The sequence below is a fragment of the Corythoichthys intestinalis genome, chromosome 6, assembly GCF_030265065.1.
Source record: "Corythoichthys intestinalis isolate RoL2023-P3 chromosome 6, ASM3026506v1, whole genome shotgun sequence".
Lineage (NCBI taxonomy): Eukaryota > Metazoa > Chordata > Actinopteri > Syngnathiformes > Syngnathidae > Corythoichthys > Corythoichthys intestinalis.
Window position 1 is genome coordinate 53,068,745 of NC_080400.1, and position 10,541 is coordinate 53,079,285.

Sequence of the window (10,541 nt, forward strand, 5' to 3'; positions counted from 1 at the left end):
TTGGATTCGTTCCCAGTGAGGCTTGGACTCCGCCATGGTTGCCGTTTGTCACCGATTCTGTTCATAATAGTTATGGACAGAATTTCTCGGCGCAGCCGAAACGTTGAGGGGGTCCGGTTTGGTGGCCTCAGTACTGCATCTCTGCTTTTTGCAGATGATGTGGTGCTGTTGGCTTTATCAAGCCGTGACCTCCAACTTTCACTGGAGCGGTTCTCAGCCGAGTGTGAAGAGGTTGGGATAAAGATCAGCACCTCCAAATCTGAGACCATTGTCCTCAGCCGGAAAAGGGCGGCGTGCCCTCTCCGGGTCGGGGATGAGATCCTGCCCAAAGTGGAGGAGTTCAAGTATCTTGGGGTCTTTCTCACGAGTGAGGGTGGGTGGGGGGTTAGCGGGAGATCGACAGGCGGATCAGTGCAGCGTCTGAAGAGATGCAGACTTTGTACCGGTCTGTTGTGGTGAAGAAGCGAGCTGAGCCTAAAGGCGAAGCTCTGGATTTACCAGTCGATGTACGTTCCTACCTTCACCTAGTATAGTCATGAGCAGTGGATCATGACCAAAAGAACAATATCATAGAGACAAGCGGCCGAAATGAGTTTCGTTCGCCGGGTGTGGCTGGACTAGAGAGAGGGAAGTCTGGGTTTCCCTGCTAAAGCTGCAGCCCCCCTGACCCGACCCTGAAGGAATGAATGAATGGATGGATGGATGGATGGATGGATGGATGGATAACTCGGCCTGAACGTGTGTCGTGATACTCTCTCACATGAGAAAGGATCGTGGCTGCCATTCGGGTACCTGGCAGCCACAGTAATAGGCTGCCAGGTGGGTCCCACATTTTTCTCGATGGCATGGCTCCCAGGACGGCATAAGGGGTGATGGCGCATTCCCTCAACCCAACCCTGAAGGCCGGTTAATGGGGGGGGGGGGGGGGGGTGTTGGGGGGGGGGGGCGGATGGTCCGGGGGACCACCCTGGGTCTTGGGGGTATGGCAGCGGCCCCCTTGCTGGAGCTGCGGGAGTAGAGATGGGCTGGGGAGGGGCCGTTTGTTCTTCTCCTCTTTTGTCTCTGTCTGTCCACTTCTATTTTCCTTTCTGCCCCCCCATAATCCCTTCCTGCTCGCTGCTTTCTCCTAATAAACGAAACACAATCAATAATCACAACGTTATGTTGAAACCCTTCAGATCATAAGCACACTCAGATTCCCATTCTCTGTGTCAAAGCAGCTGGACAGGACAGGTTTAAAAAAAAAAAAAAAAAAAAAAAAGAGGAAATATCGTGGCTCTGAGTTTCACGTTATCGATACACGGATCGTTACGAGCTTACTAAGCACATTGTAAACAATTATTTGTGTGGAATATTATGCAGACTGGGTTTAGGGTTAGCAGTGCAATGACTGACATTTCAGTGCAAACTTGAGTTGAGCATGTTGACAGCTCTTCGATGACGAGATGCAAAGATGTGTACCCCCAAAAATTTGAAGACCTCAAGTTGCTCCACCCTTCGCCATTAATTTATATGAGGGCAGGGGTGGTACATTGTTTCCATCAATGTGTTCGCACCGGATACAGACCAGCTCAGTCTTGCGCCCGCCTTGACTTCCACTCGCTCTGCTTCTACTAGCTGGAAGGACTAACAGAGGCGCGTATACTCACGTCAAAGAAATATGCATTAACGATGACTTGCTCCAAAATTTTGGAATAAGTGTTTCCATGCATGCCGATTGGATTATAAAGTGACAACTCCCCCTCTCGCTTAGAAATGAATCCGAATGGAGTGCATACATGAAGCATTCATATTCCGATCAGGCTTTTAATCCAAATAAATGTCTCCATGTAAATGTAGCAATGTCTTAGCCTTTTGAACTACCCCCATGATATATTTTTTATATCATTCCCATTTATAGTATAATCTTAATTGGATCTTGTTTTTCAGCTCAAACGGCAAATCGGTGTCTTGGGCCCAGACTGAGCGCAACAGTTCTCACGGGAACCACTTGTGGCAACGCCTGTCCTTCCACATCAAGAAGAAGGAGAACAATCAGACAGCAGTCATCAAGCCCTTCTCCAAGACATCTGAGGAGCGTTACTGTGGAGGGGCTGACCTGCCATCACATGTGCCCCTCCCATCCCTCCCATCTATTTCCTCCCTGCCTTCTCAAAGTGACGCTGGCGGGGATAAAAATCTGTATGACCTATCTGAAGCCGAGGAAAGGTATTCCCTCACGTATCGTCCACAAACACCCTCTCCAATCAGCACGGTGAGCCAGAGACTTGGTGCTGGTGTGGAGGAGGAGCCTCAGATGGCGGTTGCCACTAACTATCCCAGCAGCTCTTGCAGCCAAAGCAGTGGCAGCAGTTACGGCCACATTAGCAGTTGCTCCGGTGTGGCCAGAGGTGATGGTCGTCTGATCATCTTGGAGGGTCGCCCTGTGGGGTGCCAAAGCAACCTGATGGATCAGATAAGCTGTGTGGTGAACCGCTTTACAGCCAACATCAGTGAGCTCAACACCATGATGCTGTTGTCTTCTCCCACGCATCCCAAGGCACACAAACACTCGCCGCCAGCGCCGCACCCCACCGACCCCTATCTTCTTCCCCGTGAGATCCACACACCTCCTGTCCTCACCACCTATGCCGATGTCCAGCCTCAGCCCCCAGAGTCCAGCTTGGGACGCCGGGTTGGCTGTCCTGTTCACCCAGTCCCTCTTCCACATCCGCCTTACCCTCTTCCACCGCCTCACCCCCAATCCTCCCCTTCCATTTCCCCCATGCGAGGTGGCTTGGTCACCTGCCTCATGGACTCCCCACTGAGAAGGGTGGAAATGGATGAGGAGCTTATTGCTTTGACTCCCCCATCACCCTTCAGGGACTTTCTGGGGTCTAGCAGTAGCTCGCCTGTGTCTGATATAGATCTGTGTCTCCCCCCTGTGCCCTCCCACCCTCCCCCATCGCCTCCTTCACCCAGGTACAGTAGACTAAACCTCAGAAACTACAGCCAGAGTTCTTCTTCACTGTGAAGCAAACATGACAGAGGAAGACGAGCAGATCAAGACAAGCAGATGAATCGACTGAAATCCATTCATCTCGAAGAGGGTGTAGAAGCTTGTTGTTTACATGTGTGCAGTGAGATCATATTTTCATCAGAAATGGTCACAAAGGAAATCTGTGATTTGAAAATATGTAGTAATAGGCTTAGATTGTGGCCTTACGGTAACATGGCTGTCAGCTAATTAGAGATAGCAATTGTGCACTCATGGTGCATTGTGTATGTGCGTATACAATGCCATGAGTGTGTTTTCCTTGTTTTAAGGAAAAACGGGCGTAATTGTGGACCAACCAAACGCTCCCAAAGGGCACATAAACTGAAATTCAGTCAAACACGCACAGTCTTGCATGGGTACGCACACAAGAGGTAAAGCTGTAAATATTTCACAAGTTTCTGAAATTCATCGTGTTACCACAGCTGCAGTATGTCGCTTTGCACATGAGTATCTTTGTATCACATCCGCTGTCATAACTGTTTTGGGATTTCATTGGTTAAGGGTAGCACCAACGTGTTTTGTACCAGAAAAAAAGGAAGACAGACCAACAAAAACTTTGTTTGACAACTTCAGTCTGGTTGGCTACAATCCGACCACACCAGTTAATAGCAACTTTACAATTGACGTCAGTCTTCTGGAGTAGAGAATTTCGATATAAAATGACTGCAGGACACTTGTGTCATTCTCTTTCGTAATATTTGACTGAATTCATTAGATTTGCCAGTTTCTCTTTGGGGAAAAAGGTCACCTCATTAGCTTCTGTCAGTCTGTGGCAAAGGTGTAAACCTGAAATTATTCCCGAGTGTCAGTAACAGAGAAGTCTTGATAAAGCTTCCTCTCTGCTGCATGCATGTTAGCTGACAGCACTTCAGGGAAATTATATGTGGGGGGTAAGCTTTGACAGACAGGCATTTTGGTCAAATGCAAAATTACTTCCAAGCAATGGACGACTTGTTACCACTATTAAACAGACAATTATGTAAAGTCTCTTCTTGTTGCTTGGCAACCTTACATACATACAAAGACTTAAGCAATAGCGTGGATAATAATCATTAATTCATCATAACATATATTTGAGTTTATTTGATTCTTTTTTTCTATTCCTCACCCGTAAAGCTGGTTTTCTAGAGCAGTTAAGGTACAAACAATGTTTTCTCATGCGTCATTTGAGCGATAGTCCACTATCCCATACATCCCATAGAAGAAGTCGGACATCCGGGCATTAATGACGTCACCAGCCACAACAAAGCGTTGCCATATTGAAAACGGGGCAAAAGACGAGTCACAAGCAGTTGCTCTGTCATGCATTGTAATACAAACGCGTTGAACTTTCGTCTTATTTGCGGTCTTTTTTCCTTCGGAATGACTAAAAGTTGCTGTGTTGCGGGTTGTCACACAAGGAAGAGTTCGGAGCCGCATTTGAATTTCTTCATTCTTCCTCGTGAGAAGAAAATGAGAAACAAATGGCTGAAAGCAATTAATTGAGGAACAGCAAAAGAAGACGGTTCTGTGGACTATTTGCGCCTGTGGGAACCTAAATCCAAGCACATTTACGTTTGCAGCCAACATTTTATTACTGATGAGTAAACCTTAATCATTTTTTTTGCCCCAATTAGCTGCTAGGATTCAATAGACTAGGCAGTGGTTATTATTACCGGAACCGACAATTCGCAAAGCGTTATTTTTCTTTTGCCGTGAACTGCTCTGATGGGTCAATCGGTATATTATTGGCCAGGTGGGAATTGGTTATTTTGCCTTGACGTGTTCACGGCTAAATAACGCTTGGAGGCGAATTACCGGTTACGGTAGAAATAATCACTCTGTATATACTACCAGTTTTCTTAGTTCCGCAAAGTACATATTCCACGTAATTGATAAAGATGAACTTACTGGGTGACTTTATGAGGTAGTTGTAGATGTTTCTGAACTCCACTTCAGGCCATTCCTTTGTTTATCCAGCTATCAGCTGCGACTTTGTATGGGCAGATTTGCAAGCCAATAAACGCTAATTTTAAGTTGTATCGCTTCCTCGCGTCTGTCGGCAGTGACTCGTGATAATAAAAAGTCATGTTTAAGACGTTTTTATGAACAACAGATGCAAAACACAGCTGAAATATATGAATGTCAAACAACGTTTTTCTACGGCTGTTTAGCTGTGCGGGCCCCCTTCACAAAATGGCGACACGTTGCTAAGCGAGGTGACGTCATCGTGACATCACGCCAACTTCCTCCATTGGCCCCAACGTTCAACTGTCAGTGTTGCGCGTTTACAGAAAGTCATAATTTATTAGCTATTTCATCCAGCAAGGTTAGCTTGCGCTCATCTGGTTTTTAACATTGTGCTACAGATGAAAAAAAACTTGACTTTGAAAGAAAATATAAAATGGACCATTTACAACTACTTGCATACCAACAGAGAAAATAGGCATTTTACAGTATGACACCAGAAACTGTGCTACCACTCTGAATGTGTCAGTGAACATTCCAATTCAGATTTCATTATTTAATATGATTGCTGTGCCAAAGGGTTTGGGGCAGAGCTATCTTTTACGCTTTATTAGTAAATATGTGGTTTCCTAAAAACAAACAAACAAAAAAAAAGTAAATGTTTTTATTGTATTTTGGTATTTTAAAATTGATCGTTATGTTCTTTTCATTGTATAAAGCAATAGTACCCATACATAAAAGTGGGTTTTCTAATAATTTAAAAGAAATATTTCAAGTACTTCTACATTCTCTGGTGTTTGCCAAAGCATGCATTGCCAAAACACCCTTGCATTCACTGAAATCTCTTCAAGGCGAGAACCGGTCGTGGATTGCTGATCTTGTCTAGTCTTATAGCTGCGTGTGTGAGATAGAGTGGGGATTTTTGACATTGTGACTTGGTTGGCAATCCTGAGAGACAGAATCACTGTTATTCCATGTAAAATTGAATTTATTCCATGCATCATCATCTTCATTTTTCTTCTGATCAAGTCATATTATATGATTACTGTGTGCCGAAATAGACCGTGAACCCCCAAAATAAAGCCACTGCTGTGATGGTGGTGTGATTTGAAACACGTTGTTTTAGGCTACTGAAACTGACTGCACTTTGTGCTGAGCAACAGCATGGTGCACTCATTCCAGCCCCTCGCCTGCGTGTTATCTGCCCCCTGGGTGGAACTATTTGCTGCCTAAGCAGCCAAAGACAGGATCAATGCTCACATTTCATTTCCTACTGGGACTCTGCAATGTGGCATCAGCCTATATTAAAAATCACGTGACTGATTAGAAAGAAAATTGTTGAAGGGACAATCATTTTGGAAGGAAATCAAAATTCCCTATATTAATGTCTGCTGTCAAATATGATCTCCTGATGATGTGCTACAAAAAATCCTGTAACACAATTTATGTTCCGCGCTCCAAAGAATTGGATTGATAATCCTCATAGAGATTTTTAATCCAAAAGCGCTCATCTGCTGATCATAGGAAACAATCTCTAGGTTATGTAATCCCAAACCGTTTGGTTTTAGTCCGGCCAATACATTGATAATGAGCAGGTGGCTGTTTCATCTACAACACTGTTAAAAAAAGAACACAAAGCATGTTGTAATCTAATATATTGACGTCCTGTTATAATTGGCCACGTGTGCTATTGCTAAATGAGAACCAATTCTTTTTTTATCGAGCGGTTATCCAAATAAATTGAATTTGAACAGCCAATATTTACCACGAATCTAAATCAGATACAGTGGTATGAAAAAGTATCTGAACCTTGTGAAATTTCTCACATTTCTGCATAAAAACAACATCAAATGTGATCTGATCATTGTCAAAATCACACAGATGAAAAGAAAAGTCTGCTTTAACTAAAACTACCTAAACATTTATAGGTTTTCATATTTTAATGAGGGTAGTATGCAAACAGTGACAGAAGGAGGGAAAAATAAGTAAGTGAACCATCACATTTAATATTTTGTGCCCCCCCATTTGGCAGCAATAAGTTCACTGATACACTGAACAGACTGATAACTGCAGATCAGTCTGGCACATAGATCAGGATTAAGCTTGGCCCATTCTTCTCGACAAAACTGCTGTAGTTCAGTCAGATTCCTGGGATGTCTGGCATGAATCGCTGTCTTTAGGTCATGCCACAGCATCTCAATGGGGTTAAAGTCTGGACTTTGACTTGGCCACTCCAGAACATATATTTTGTTCTTCTGAAACCATTCTGAAGTTGATTTACTTCTGTGTTTTGGATCATTGTCTTGTTGCAGCATCCATCCTCTTTATAGCTTTAACTGCCTGACAGACGACCTCATGTTTTCATGCAAACCATCCTGATAAACTTTTGAATTGTTGGCAAGTTGTCCAGGCCGTGAGGTAGCAAAACAGCCCCAAATCATGATGCTCCTTCCACCATCCTTCACGGTGGGGACGAAGTGTTGCTGTTGGAGAGCTGTTCCATTTTTCCTCCACATATGAGGTTGTGTGTTACTCCCAAACAATTCAACTTTGGTTTCATCAGTCCACAAAATATTTTGCCAAAATTTCTGTGGAGTGTCTAAGTGCCTTTTTGTGAACATTAAACGAGCAACAATGTTTTTTTTAGACAGCAGTGGCTTCCTTTGTGGAGTCCTCCCATGAACACCATTCTTGGCCATAGTTTTAAATATAGTTGATGTGTGCACAGAGATATTGGACTGTGCCAGTGAAGATCAGATCACATTTGATATTATGCAGAAATGCGAGAAATTCCAAAAGGTTCGGATACTTTTTTTTATACCACTGTATGTTCTCCTCAGTGTATGCCGTGTATATTTTTACCCACTTGCATGTACAGTACAGCATTTGTTAGAAATATTGTATAGTGTGTCTGAGTCATCTCAGTCAAGTCGGGGTAAATCCAGATTCAATGAGGATTTACTTTTACCAATGTGGTTTTCCAACTTTCCAGTTTTATGGAATGCAGCAGTTTCCCATGCAGTTAAACAAACAAACAAAAAAAAGAACGTTTTTGACTGACCTAAGATTTTTATTTTGTGTGTGCAGACAGAGACAGAAAGGCATATTGGATAGGAAGTGCAGGAAAAAAGATTGAACACAAAAAGACTTATCAGTGTTGTTCTGAATATTAAGTAGGTAAAGGCTGCGTACATGTCTGCCTTTGCAAGACAGGCTGAGTGCAATCCAGGACATGAGTGGTGATGCCTAGGTGTCTTAAATATGCCAACAGTATTTTTGTATTGTGTGTCCCGCTGATGATGAGTAGTTTAAGTTATGATTTTGAATTGCATTTTAGCTGTAGGTTATACTGTATATGCTAACATGTTATTAATTCAAGTCTCTTGTGTTATGGATAAATGAGAGGTAGAGTATAAGTGATTCATAACCAAATAAAAAACGGGCACATCTCATTACTGATTCATTTTTTGGGGTGATACAGTGCAATCTTGGGTTACATAATGAATTCCCCCAGTGAGCCCGCTAGAAAACTAAAATGTTTGCATATGGAATTAACGTTTATTGGAATGAAATTCATCCATTCCATTTTCCAGTTATTTTTTTATTTTCCAAAGGGTGTGAGCTTCAAGTAAACACTGCAACTAAGAAGCAGAGAGCAAATTCTTGGCCGAAACCGAATATTGAAAACACTTGGCCGAAAAACCAAAAGGATGAAAGATGTGCATGCATACAATTCATTTTTTAATTTCTTATTAATTATTTCATTTCATTACCGATTAATGCCAATTGCCTTGGCATTCGTTCGACAACCCCGGAGGCTCAAGAAAGTTTGAAAGGTGCCGATTCTGAAGCCTCATGGGCAGGGGCGGATCCACAAGGGGTGTAACAATTAGTCGATGTGGATCAATACTAGATCAATTAGTTAAGCACGATTGAATGTAATTCGATCAAAATTCAAAATGATTATAATTTGAATGTCCCGTTTTGTTAAAAAAAAAAGTTTTCTTCATTAAAAGAATCCGATGTGTAATCAACAAAATTGTCAAACACATAAAAACAATTTGTATTTCTTATTTCTTTAGGTAAATTGGAAATGATTGTATTAAATATGAGATGTATTAAAGAGTCGATAATGTATTATGCCATAGTGAAATATTTGCCAACCCTCAGAAAGTTCCTGTCCCCCTCTCGTCATTCCATAAATATATTTCTAGATCCGCCACTGCCCATGGGTGGGTGTGTTCCCGGCGGCAGTGAGCGCTGGTGTCGTCATAGCATTCTGTTTGGTGTACATACACACACGTTACGGCATAAGAAACCTATATAAATGCGCTTTCATGGAAGTTTGGGACACTCCAAAAATGGATCTATCGCCTCCAATTGCTAAGCTAAATAAGACCTCAATATACGTTTTTGTGGAACCCTCTATTTTTGCGTTCTCGCTGAAACTAAGCTCTTTGCAAGGCAATTAGAATCTCTCCCACTCCTTAAAATAAGACTTGGTATTTTTTTGTGCAACAAGTGGAATCGATTGAGAGCCAGGCGAGTGGGCTGAGCTGTACCGGCGACGAAGCCGAAAGAAGTCCCTTCCGGTCGGATTAAACGGCGACCGGCAGTGGGGGTGGGGAAGTCGCAGGAAAAAAATGTGACAAAAATTGGAAGTGTTCGCATTATAAATTTATTGTACTAAACCACAGCCATAGACTTCATTATGATATTGACGGGCCATGGGGCGCAGGGCCAATTAATAGGGGGCCTTTCGCCGTCAAAGCTGACTGAGTGGAAACACAGACAAAGAGCTTTTTACGTTGAAATTCTTGTCAATAAATGCTTAAATCCCTGAATTTTTTATAGATATGGACTTTAGCGATGGGATGCTCGAGCCTTCCTGCTCAAATCTGATTCGAGCAAATGATGTAGAGGCGTGTCAAAGCAGTGTTCCGAAAACGGCATCGAGCAAGCCAAAAATCACGTGACCACTACTAACGAGACCTCAAACGTCACAGATGTGTCAGCGAGTCACACTGTTTCCACCGGAAAATGAAAACCCGATGGGAGCCCGCCCGCTCAATCGGTGGGAACGCAATAAAAAGTGGCAGAATAACGCAGTTATTCAGCGGTTTTTTGAGAGGAGGAATCTTCGCGAGTGCTACAAAAATTTAATCATTTTCAAGTCAGCAGTGAGACTATCATTTTCAGTTTTAATTTCATTAAATTCATTCACATTCTTATACACTATATAGTGGCATACATTTAAGATATTTAGAATAGATACAAATACGACACAAACCCCTCCCCTCCAGAAATTTTACTTAATTAAAAAATAAAATATTTCACGAACCTTTCCTTCCTTTTATTCGGCTCATTTATTTCCATCTTATGATTTTGGAAATCCTTATACTCTGCAATAAATAATATACCTGTTCCTAAGCACTGTGCTTACTGTACTGTAATATTTACAAAAAACTAGCAATACAGAGTTACTCCCCGACATCTAGAACGAACCACGTACAAGACTAGCACTGTCGTGTATTATAAACATTGCTTTGAACACATC

At 42.6% G+C, this 10,541-nt stretch overlaps 1 protein-coding gene across 1 annotated transcript in view; it reads left to right on the plus strand.

Moving 5' to 3' along the window:
• grm5b (glutamate receptor, metabotropic 5b) overlaps window positions 1–10,255 on the plus strand; it is a 156,307-nt gene extending 146,052 nt beyond the window's left edge. Inside the window, exon 18 of the mRNA XM_057838071.1 lies at window positions 1,930–10,255. Coding sequence (XP_057694054.1) covers window positions 1,930–3,013 — 1,084 coding nt within the window. The 3' untranslated portion in view covers window positions 3,014–10,255. The remainder of the gene's footprint in view (window positions 1–1,929) is intronic.
• Window positions 10,256–10,541: the final 286 nt, after the last annotated feature.